The 12,103-nt window shown below is 44.2% G+C and overlaps 1 protein-coding gene across 8 annotated transcripts in view; it reads right to left on the reverse strand.

Annotated features, from left to right (window-relative positions):
• Window positions 1-480: 480 nt before the first annotated feature.
• The window catches only part of PALB2 (partner and localizer of BRCA2), a 28,822-nt gene continuing 17,199 nt past the window's right edge, over window positions 481-12,103 (reverse strand). For 5 of the 8 annotated variants that reach the window (XM_028127403.2, XM_054714186.1, XM_054714180.1 and 2 more), the window contains 4 exons: window positions 11,394-11,510; window positions 6,807-6,894; window positions 4,205-4,353; window positions 481-1,454 (listed from right to left, as the gene is read on the reverse strand). In XM_028127403.2, coding sequence (XP_027983204.2) covers window positions 1,244-1,454; window positions 4,205-4,353; window positions 6,807-6,894; window positions 11,394-11,510 — 565 coding nt within the window. In that variant the 3' untranslated portion in view covers window positions 481-1,243. Of the gene's footprint in view, window positions 1,455-4,204; window positions 4,354-6,806; window positions 6,895-11,393; window positions 11,511-12,103 lie in introns of those variants that run through there. The other 3 variants (XM_054714185.1, XM_054714184.1, XM_054714187.1) reach the window with 3 other exon arrangements.

Consider the following 12,103-nt stretch of genomic DNA (forward strand, 5'->3'; position numbering starts at 1 on the left):
ACCCGTCACTATGATGTGCACTGACCACCAGGGGGCAGATGCTCAATGCAGGAGCTGCCCCCTGACGGTCAGTGCTGTCCCACAGGGGGAGTGCGGCGGTGGTGGTGGGAGTCTCTCCCGCCTCTACAGCAGCGCTAAGAATGTCCAACTGATGGCTTAGGCCTGCTCCCCATGGGAGCCATCAGTCAGACATCCCCTGAGGGCTCCTGAACTGTGAGAGGGCACAGGCCGGGCTGAGGGATCCCCCCCAGTGCTCGAATTTCGTGCACCAGGCTTCTAGTGTAGTAATAAAGCTAAATGGCATAAGCATATACTGCATGTTAGTATAGTAAGTTAACTGCAATTTACTCTTACTATGCAAACATCATTGACTATTCTATTTGTAAAATGATCTTCATAGGATGAGAAAAAAATAACATACCAAGCATAATGAATCAAAATATATATTTATTTTTTATTTTGATAGTACAGTTATTTTTTATTTTTTAAAAATATATTTTTATTGATTTCAGAGAGGAAGGGAGAGGGAGAGAGAGATAGAAATATCAATGATGAGAATCATTGATTGGCTGCCTCCTGCACGCCCTCCACCAGGGACTGAGCCCACAACCCAGGCATGTGCCCCTGACCAGAATCGAACTCGGGACCCTTCAGTCTGCAGGCTGACTCTCTATCCACTGAGCCAAACCAGCCAGGGCGAGAGTACATTTATTAAAACTGGGAACAGTGAGACAAGGAAGGGCTTAGACTAGAAGAAGCAACAGGAGAGGGACTAGGCAGAGCTGCTTTGCCTCATTGAAAAGTCAAGATCTAGGAGACAGGTTCAGGGGTTAGTCCGGGACTAGCTAACGCTACTCTGGTTCCCCTGGTTATAAGTCTCATGGGACCCTTAGAACTCAGGGAGAAAAAGCCGCCTGAGAAAGAAAGGGGCAAGAAAGGTGTGGGCATGCTCCCAGGAGGGAGAGTATGCAAAATAAATATTTATTAACATTTGAATCTTTATGTACACTTTTAAAAGCAAATGTACAAAGGGAGGAATTACAAAAATTAACCTCAAGTCCTTTTTCCCAGTGTATAAATGAGCATTAAAGATCAGTAGGGCCATCACCATCAGAATTAAAAGTCTGTCTAAAAGAATACAAATAATTACTTTAAATGCCATTCAGATACTTTCCTTATAGTTACAAATCAAAAGAATACTAGGAGGCCAAATATATCCAGAACACCGTGTTTTCACCTTACCCTAACTTATTAAATATACAAATATGTTTCCGTCTTTTTGTCCAGCAAGCAAATGAGAATCTGTACCTGACCATTTAACGAAAGACCAGTTCTGGTCAGAGATGGGTGGAAGAAGAGCAGTGCAATGACCGAGAAGCAAGTCCCAAATGGCAATTGTTCCAGAAGTCAATACCGCTGCTGCGAAATTATCCTTCACATCACCTTCCAGGAACCTAACGTCAAGCAGAGAAGAAACGATTCAAACCATATTATATACTACAGGCCTGGCGCACGAAATTCATGCATGGGTAGAGTCCCTAGGCCTGGCTGGTGATCAGGACCGATCTGTGGGATTTGTGCTGGGTGATCGGGGGACCCCTGCTGGCACCCACCTTGGCAGGCCTGGCGCCGCCCACTTGCCGGCTCTGCCCCCCGCCGCCAGTCGTCTCCCTCTGAGAAGCAACTGGTGGGGTGATTGGGGGCCCCTGCTGGAACCCTCCTTGGCCGGCCCTGCCCCCTGCCGCCAGTCATCTCCCTCTGAGGAGCAACTGGTGGGGTGATTGGGGGCCCCCTGCTGGCACCCTCCTTGGCCGGCCCTGCCCCCCACCGCCAGTCATCTCCCTCTGAGGAGCAACTGGTGGGGTGATGGGGGGGCCCCTGCTGGCACCCTCCTTGGCCGGCCCTGCCCCCTGCCGCCAGTCATCTCCCTCTGAGGAGCGACTGGTGGGGTGATGGGGGGGGCCCCCGCTGGCAATTGCCTTGGTTGGCCTGGGGCCTGTGGGCAACTCCTGCATTGAGCGTCTGCCCCCTGGTGGTCAGTGTGCATCATAGCGACCGGTTGTTCCGTTGTTCGGTCGATTGGCTTTTATTATATAGGCTATTTATATATGCGTATTTTAAAGAGGCGAAAACCGTCCTCCCCAAAGCAACATGAACAAAAATACCTGGAAATAGGAATGCTTCTTTTTGCAGTTCGGGACATGAATACCTGTGCAGTCCCTGCCTATCTCTTGATGCATCTTATACCCTCTGCACCCTCGCTCACCGTGGCCAAACGCAGTCTCCTCAGTGTCTTCGCACTTGCTATTCTCTCCCCTTGGCAGGCTCTAAGCCTAGTCCTTAGCGTGACTGGGATTTTGTTATTACTCAGGCTGTTGCTTCTGCAGAAAGGTCATACCTAGTCCCTGTCTATCCACCCACACTGTATCACATGACCTGTTTCTATCTTCACAGCACTTGTCACTATTTCCACATTTGGTGGGGATCTTTGCCACAAGAGTGTAATCATAAGGCAGAAGTCTGGTTGTCTTTTTAAGATGGGGCTCTACAGTCAGCTACCTGGCTTTGAATTCTAACAAAGCAAGAGCTGTGTGGCTCTAGGCAAATTATTTAACTTCAGCAGTAAAATGGGGACATGGTGATTATTGTGAGGTTTCACGAAACAGTTGACAGCACAGTCCTAACCCTCAGGAAGTGCTTAATGAAAATGCATGTTGTCTCACTGCCATATCACCAGCACCGTGCAGAGTGCCACCCATAAACAGATCTTCTCACAGTCAATAGTTCAATATTAGCCCTGGTCAATGTGGCTCAGCTGGTTGGGTGTTGTCCATTGCACTGAAAGGTTGCTGATTCAATTCCTGGTCAGGGCACATGCCTAGGCTGTGGGCTTGATCCCCAGTGAGGGGTGTACAGGAGGCAGCCGGTTGATGTTTCTCTCCTTCTCCTTTCCCCTCTCTCAAAAACGCCCCCACAAAAAACCCTTAAAAAACCCCTAAATATTTATTTATTTATTTATTTATTTATTTATTTATTTATTTATTTAATATATTTTATTGATTTTTTACAGAGAGGAAGAGAGAAGGATAGAGAGTTAGAAACATCGATGAGAGAGAAACATCGATCAGCTGCCTCCTGCACACCCCCCACTGGGGATGTGCCCGCAACCAAGGTACATGCCCTTGACCGGAATCGAACCTGGGACCCTTGAGTCCGAAGGCCGACGCTCCATCCATTGAGCCAAACCGGTTTCGGCCCTAAATATTTATTAATCCTATATAATAAAAGGCTAATATGCGAATTGACCAAACAGCGGAATGACGGGCCGCTATGACACGCACTGACCACCAGGGGGCAGACGCTCAATGCAGGAGCTGCCCCCTGGTGGTCAGTGTGCTCCTACAGGGGGAGAGCCGCTCAGCCAGAAGCCCTGAGCCAGGCTCACGGCAGGTGAGCGCAGCGGAGGTGGCAGGCGCCTCTCTCACCTCTGAGGCAGTTGGACATCCCCAGAGGGCTCCTGGACTGCTAGAGGGCACAGGATGGGCAGAGGGACCCTCCCCCCCTGCAAGTGCATGAATTTCATGCACCGGGCCTCTAGTAGATCAATATTAGCTCCCTACATGGTGGAGGCTCAAATTTCAAAGTAAAGATGTCTTCCTAAAGTACATTTAAAACTTTTCTCAATGGAAATAACATAAATTATAAATCTCCTGTAGAGAATATTAATTACTCTGTATTTAAAATGTTTTCATTATGGAGTAAAACAGGGCATAAATACACATATAATATTTATCCAACACCATGCTGGTGGGATCAGTATACAAGGAACCTGAGGCTTGACTCAGATCTACTAAACATTCTACTTCACTTTTTTAAAAAATTGATTTATAGAGAGAGGAAGGGAGGAGATGCGGGGGGCGGAGGGGAGGGTGGGAAGAGAGAAACACTGATGTGAGAGAAACCTCAATTGGTTGCCTTCTGCATGTGCTCTGACTGGGGATTGAGTCCAATACTTGAGTATGTGCCCTGACTGGGAATTGAACCCACCCAGGCTGAACACTATACTTCTTAACATTCTTTATCTTAATCTATATATAGTGTTTCATGTTTCCATTCATCTAAATGACACAAAAACATTAGGTTTCTGTATGAGCACAGGTGCCTTTCAAAGATCACACTCACTGCCCAGCAGTCGCACACTTGCCTCCCAGCCTGCCCTTGAGGAAGACAGTAGAGCATCACACCCACGCTCAGGGCCGTCTTGGGGTTGATCGCAATGAGCTGGAACACGGGGCTTCCCGACGGCTCCTTCTCTTTGGCACAAGGATGACTCAGAACAACAAAAAGGAGTCCCTGATTTAGAAGAAAAATTAATAACCAAAGAAATCATTAGGACTATGGTGAGAAAAAGCAAGAGTTGGCAGAAACAAAACGAAAGACTCACAGGAAAGATCAACAGACTTGTCAGGCTCCCAGCCATTCCCCGTCTCTGCAGGCGTGAATTGGGCTAATGCAGCAGCCCTCCACCTTAGACATGGCTAACACCCCAGGCCACCCATTTGAGGAAACGCTGGCTCAGAGAAAGAGGGCAAATAAACATATGATGGGAGACCTCCAACTAGAAATACTCATTTGTCAGTTGGTTTTTGAACATTCGGAACACATATGCCCATAAATACAATCATAAGTTGCAACTAGAGTTTAGGCCAGCCTGTAACAGTTTATTCATTTGTATTTATAGAGTGCGAGTGACCAAAAAAATACACCATGACCCATGGTCGTTTCTGTGGGAATATGTGTCACAAACCTCTCCCAGCTTTAAAATTACATGTTCTTTTTTTTTAATCCTCACCCAAGGATATGTTTTCACTGATTTGAGAGAGAGAGGAAGGGAGGACGAGAGGAAGGGAAGGAGGGGGCGGGAGGGAGGAAGAGAAACACTGATCGTTGCCTCAAATACACACCCTGACCGGGAATTGAAATCGCAACATTTTGGTATATGGGATGATGCTCCAATAAACTGAGCCACTGGCCAGGGCAAAAATTACATGTTCTCATAAATATTATTGTGCGTGAAGGTACTTGTCACACACATATGTATACATGTCTATATGTATGCTACATGTTGAAAATAATTATCTTTGGGGATAAAATAGGGAAAATTAATTATTGGGCCATCTTAGGATTAATAACACTCATTTCTACCTTATACATTCCCAGAATGACTACATTAAAAATTTTTTTAAGTTGATTTTAAATAGAGGAAGGGAGAGAAACATCAATGTGAGAGAGAACCATCGATCAGTTGCCTTCTGCACACTCCCCAACTGGAGATCAAGCCTGCAACCTGGTTATGTGCCCTGACTGGGAATCAAACCTGCGACCTTTTAGTGTATTGAATGACACTCCAGCCAACTGAGCCACCTGGTCAGGGCCAGAATAACTGAATTTTTATAATGAGGATGCATTACCTTTAAAATTAGAAAATAACTGAGAGTTAAAAAATGTTAAATGCCATATACTTAACTAGGGGTAGGCAAACTATGGCCTGCAGGTAAAATCTGGCTCAAGGGGTAAGGGGAAGTTTTATTGTCCAAAATGTTTTATTGGAAAGTAGCCACACCCATTTCTTACATCATCTCTGGGTGATTTTGTGCCATAGTGGCAGAGCAGGTGGCTACGGCAGAGACCATGTGGACTGCTTAGTTGAAAACATTTACTGTCTGTCCCTTTACAGAAATGTTTGCCAATTCCTGCACTCAAGTATAATTTATTATTTCTGGAGGTTGGCTTCATGGGTAACTCTTACTATTTTTTTCTATTTCTGTTCTCATGTTTTAAAATGAAATAGGTATTAATGTTGTAATACCAAAGATAAACGCTTAGTAGATAAATTTAATAATTCTAGAGACGAATTCGACCCTCTTATTTTAGGATGAATAATAAGCCTCAAGACTCTGTGAGAGATTACCTAAGCCCACAAAACTGTTGCATTCATGTCCACAGATGCTCTGGGCTAGGGAGAGATGCACCCTTTGCGTTCAGAGCCTCCCCGAGCTGCCCCGCAGGGTTGCCCATGGGGCTGGGCAAGGGAGTCTCCATTCTGCACTGAGCTGGCTGCTTCTGCCTCTGCTCGTGGCTCAACAGCGCAAACAAGCATGAGCAGTTACTCCTGACCCTGGGGCAACTACCTCCAACCCGTTCAGATGCCAAAACCAGACTGGAAGCCAACTGTATTAACACAATGGCTAAGAGGCCGTGGTCTGTTTCTATACGAGAACACTAAAGTCTAAGAGGAAAGTGTGTCTGTGACCAAAAAAATACACCAGCAGTAGTTTCAAAACAAGCCACTTGAGCCCTGGCTGGTGTGGCTCAGTTGGCTGGGAGTCATCCCCTGCACCAAAAGGTTGCTAGTTCGATTCCTGGTCAGGGAACATGCCTACATTGCGGGTCCTCATTTAATCATCTTTCCTCAGGATATTCATTCACATCATAAATCACTTATGGCAATGTGGTTGGGAGCCAATTCTGTTAACAGGATACTATTTCTCGGTATAAATTCACAGCCAAAAAGTAATGTTTGCCCTTAAGTCATACAGCCAGAAAATTCACCAAGCAATCATACTATACCAACACTTATTTTCATCCATTTCAAGAAAGAACAAACACTGCTATCCAATTTTGAAAAAAATAGGCAACAAGGAGGGCCAGTTAATTACTACTCACTAAATTATTGCTGTCACTCAGGAATACCAAGAGTAACACTCAGAACAGGCATGGAATGGTCCCGGCTGATTGGCACTTACCATTTCAGAATAGGCTTTGTGACAGACGGAGGCTTGGTAGGAGTCACCAATGTGCATCTTTTTCAGGAGCTGACCAGTTTTTAAATTCCTTAGACACCAAAAATAGATAAGCTGATAACACTCTTCCAGGAAACTGGTTTGCACATCATACTCTTATTTATCATGGCATCCTTTTGGAGGGGACCAAGAACAAACTAAGGGACATAGTACCTTTGTTTTGTTTAGTCACAGCCTGAGCTAAAAATAGCACTATAGTTTAATTTGCTCAATGGTTTTTTGTTTGTTATTGTTAATCCACTGCCAAGGATATTTTTTCCATTGATTTTTTAGAGTGGAAGGGAGCGAAGGTTGGAGAGGATGAGAGAGAGAGAGAGAGAGAGAGAGAGAGAGAGAGGAAGAGAGAGAGAGAGAGAAAGAGAGAGAGAGAGAGAGAGAGAGAGAGAGAGAGAGAGAGAGAGAGAGAGAGAGACAATTGGTTGTTTCCCACACATGTCCAGACCCAGGCCAGGGATTGAACCTGCAACCCAGGTACATGCTCTTGATGGGGAATTGAACCTGTGACCTTTTGCTGGGCAGGCTGTAATTATAATCACTTAACCACACCTGCCAGGGCTGGCTAATAGTTTAATTTGATAGTTTAGCCCTCTGCTATGCCACTAGGGAGAAATCTCTCCAAATTCCAGGAGAAAGGGTTTCAATTATCTCATTTTACTTGGTATTAAAATTACATGGTATAGCTCTAATCATTATGATTTTGTCACAATTTTTGTTATACCTAAATTTTCCGTGGAGGACAATGGTCAGGAAACCAAATCTGGTTAGGCAAGAGAGTGACACCTGAAAGAGACTTATAATTATGTCTCTATAATATCTGCTTATTCTAGAGCCAGCCCAAGATAATGGAGAAAGAAGGAAAGACTGAGCTGGGGTGAAAAATGGAAAAAAGGGTGAAAGGAGAGGCTAAATGTAAAAGAGAAGAAAAAAGAAAGTTTGCTGGAACCACTCCTCAGCTTGAGGACTTGTGACATTAACCCTGTTCTATCGTGTGACTCTGCCTATGAAACCCTTTCAGTTGGCTCCCATTAGCCACGGATGAAGTCCAAGTAATTTTCCACGGTACTTAGTCCTCACGAAGCCAGCCTGTAGCACTGTTACTCACACTGCTCCTGTGCCCGACAGCTCACTGCCTGGTCAACATGTTATGCATGTTCCCAGTCTCTGCCTTTGTTCAAGTTATCCCTCCGCATACCCTCCCATTACTGGCCAACCCATCCCTGTGTAGATCAACACCCATCCATTTCTTACGGCCCAGATCATGTCCCACCTTCTCCCAGCAGCATGAGCTCAGTTTAGACTCTCACTCCTCCCTGTGTGCACCAGTCCACAGAAGTCTCCTCACCTCCAATTCCATATAGTACTGTCCACATGCCTTACTTTTAATGTAATAGACTGTATGCTGTAATAGGGTAGAATGTAATCATTCAACACATACTTCTGAACTTCTTTGGCCCAGGCATTGTATACAAAACTAAAGACAGGAAGCTAAATTCTCATGCAAGTATGCAAGGTTTTCTCATACAAGGGAACCAGAGCAGGTGTATCCCTTACAGAGGTCAGTGCATGTTCTGTAGATAGTAACTGCTATCTCCCCAAATCCCAAAGCACTCTGTCCAAATCTCTATTATTGTGACACGAGGAACTGTGAAGCAATCTTATTTACCTACTAGGTTTTAGGGGCCTTGGGGCCAGGATTCATATTTACATCCCTCACAGAGAAGTAGAGACTCAAATATCTATTAAATAAGTGAAAGACGGTACTCAGTTAAGGTAGCTTGACCAAGATTTAATATTTAAACCTTCAGCAGTAGTTTCAAAACAAGCCACTTGAGCCCTGGCTGGTGTGGCTCAGTTGGCTGGGAGTCATCCCCTGCACCAAAAGGTTGCTAGTTCGATTCCTGGTCAGGGAACATGCCTACATTGCGGGTCCTCATCCCCAGTAGGGGTGTGTTCTGCATGTTTCTCTCTCACATCGATGTTTCTCTCTTTCTCTCTCACTCTTCCTCTCCTTTCTTCTCTCTCTAAAGTCAATAAAAACAGAAAAAATTATTAAAAAACACACCACTTGAACCTGGAGTGTAATATGAATGGCTTTAGGCATCCAACAAATAAGGAGTCCCACAGGAAAGGAAAACAACTACTATATGTACAAGCATAGGGTGTCCCCCAAAAGGTACATGCATACTTTGAATCGTTATAAAGGCAGTGTTTGTTAAAACACATTTCCTTTCCAAAATTGAGCTATCAGCTGTTAAAGTGTATATACATTTTTTAAAAAATGTAATTTTATTGATTTCAGAGAGGAAGGGAGAGGGAGAGAAAAATAGAAACATCAATGATGAGAGAGAATCACCGACCGGCTGCCTCCTGCATGCCCCCTACTGGGGATATGCCTGCAACCAAGGTACATGCCCTTGACTGGTATCAAACCTGGGACCCTTCAGTCCTCAGGCCGACGCTCTATCCACTGAGCCAAACCGGCTAGGGCTCAAACTTACTCTTAGTACAGAGGTCCCACCCTAATCCCAAATTCTGTTGTGATCCATTATATATGAGATGCCAAAAGACAACTATTAGGAAAAGGGGGAAATAAGGGATGGGAAGAAACAAGGGAGCCAAGGTGTATGGAACACTGAAAAGGGAATTTTTGTAGTACAGCCTGGGAAATGGAAGCTGAAGAAAGGCAAATATGGGCTCCACAAAAGGTTTTCTTTCTAGGGCAGAGGGGAGAGGGCTGGGAGTAAGAGTGTTTATGAAATAATAGCATAAGAGATGATCTGGAGGTTGAATATTGATTGATGGCAATTACTAGATTAAATTAATAGTCTCGGGGCTAAATAACGAAGGTCTGGACTCTAGAAACAGCAGAACGAACAGAAAAGAGAACTTTGTAAAGAACACTGTCCTCAAGTAAGACCTGAGACCTGAGGAAAGTGCTCAAAGGGAACCTGCTGCTCTGATGGCAGGACATGTGAGCACAGGGCTCCTGGCAGGGCAGAACACGGTCCCATTTCAGGCTCCCTGGCGAGGAGGGCAGGCTTCTCTCAGGGCCATGCTTTCCTACTTTACTGCCAGAAGGTTAGCAATGGGCAGTGCAGAAGAGGTAGGTAATAGTGACATTAATATCATAACTTTCTCTTTTCAAGACCATTCTGGCTCCAAGGAAACAGTTAATGGAAAAGCTTCTGAGAAAAAAAAAAAAAATCACTATTCTAATACAAATTAACCCTGCAAGTGCCAATGACCAGGCATGGTTCTCCCTATGATCAGGAAAGAGAGGTGGCTGGGGACTCCTTGACTTCAGTTTCCCTATCACAAAGTTATTAATTTGGATCCTGTAATGAACCATTTTTTATGTATCTAGTAATTCTGGATTATATTCTAGACATCACAAATGACACTTCGCATAAACTCTGGATTCTCTTAGGTTTCCCTGAAGAATACTGATTCTGGCCCCACACCTCCCCCCCAGTAACCTGGTAACTTGGCTAACCTCAAATTCCAGTTGCTGAAAACCTAGTTCAGTTCTTTTTGCCTTACCTAGGCTTCCCTGCGTCTGCCCCACATACATGTCATTTAAAAGGTCAGATATTTAGGCAGAGATTATAGCAAGAGTTAGGGCTCTTCTCTGGCTCTCTGCTTCTGGGATTTCTCTGCCTCACTTTCACACTGAACCAGCAGGACAGCAAGTTTGCTTTTTATTAAATGTATTTGGGAGCCCTGGCTGGTTTTCTCAGTGGTTAGAGCATCGGCCCTCAGACTGAAAGGCGGAGGGTTCGATTCCAGGTCAAGGGCATGTACCTGGATTGCAGGTTTTATCTCTGGCCCAGTCGGGGCACGTGCAGGAGGCAACCAATTAATGTGTCTCTCAGATGGATGTTTCTCTCTCTCTCTCCCACCTCTCTCCCTTCCATGCTCTCTTAAAAAAAATGGAAAAAATATTCTTGGGTTAGGATTAACAACAAAAAGAATGTATTGGGGAGACACTGGTTTACAAAATTATACATGTTTCAGGTGTACAATTCTACAACACATCAGAAGGTTTTCTATCAAGCTTTTGGCCACTCCGTGTGTGGAGTGGAGCCTGCCCTCTACTAAAAGCCTAAGAACAGCAACCTTGTCCAGTGACATTTCCTGTCTCGAAGGGTCGAACCGCCCCCCAGTATCTTTCTTCTTTTCCTCACTCTCCAGTGTCTTCAGTTAATTGATTTTTATATTTATTCCAGAGTTTATAGTTACTTGAAGTAGGAGAGTTGGTCTCTGGTAGAAGCCACTCAAGCATTAACCAGAAGCAGAAACAATCGTACATTTTTGCCAATAAAATTTCATTCATTATAGTCTACTCAGACTGATACTTTTCACAATGTCTGAATTAATATGATGTTCTTATTAAGTATCTAGCACCCGACAGTAAACAAACAAAAACTATCATATTTACAGCCTCTTATCTCATCTTACTGACCCTGTGAAATTGGAGGTATATCCCTATATTACAGAAAAGAAAACTGAGGATCTTGAGGGAAAACTTACCAAATAACAATGTTGTTCATTATAGTGGTACCAAGCAGAGCTTCCTGCGTCCCTTGAACCTCAGCAAAAGTTAGTACAGTCTCTTCAGGAGGCATCAAAAACTGTTTTTCTTCACTTCTGCGTTTAAAATAGTATTAAAACCCAGCACTTTGTAGCAAAGCACTTTCTAAGCAGCCCTTCCACATATTATTGAACTCTGTGCAATAAACACTAACCCAATACCAGAAAAAAGATCCAATTAGAAAACATGTATATGCTAAACTTTCTACAACAAACATGCATTACTTCTAATTATCCACCTGGATATACTGCGAGCACTACAAACTCATCACATCCAACTAACTTCACCAGCCCTCTCCTTAAACTTTGTGTTTTTTTCTGCATTCCTATCTCAGCGAATGGCACCATCACCCAGGTGGCCGGCCCAGACACCTGCACATTTTCCTTGTCTCCCTCCTTTCTAGCTCCTCAATCACCAAGTACTAATGATTTTATCATCTCACCTACCCCAAATCTGCCTGCTTCTCCCCATCTCCATGAACACTTCCCTAATTTAAGCAAATAATTATTTATCTCGTCTAGATTACTGCAGCAGTTTATAAAAAGACATGTCGTCTATTATCAGAAAAGACAGATTAATAATCACAATAAAGTATATAAATGAGTATACAACAGACACAGAGGAAACTCAGAGCTTCATTTTCAACGTG

This window comes from Eptesicus fuscus, chromosome 4 (genome assembly GCF_027574615.1).
Source record: "Eptesicus fuscus isolate TK198812 chromosome 4, DD_ASM_mEF_20220401, whole genome shotgun sequence".
NCBI classification, from domain to species: Eukaryota; Metazoa; Chordata; class Mammalia; order Chiroptera; family Vespertilionidae; genus Eptesicus; species Eptesicus fuscus.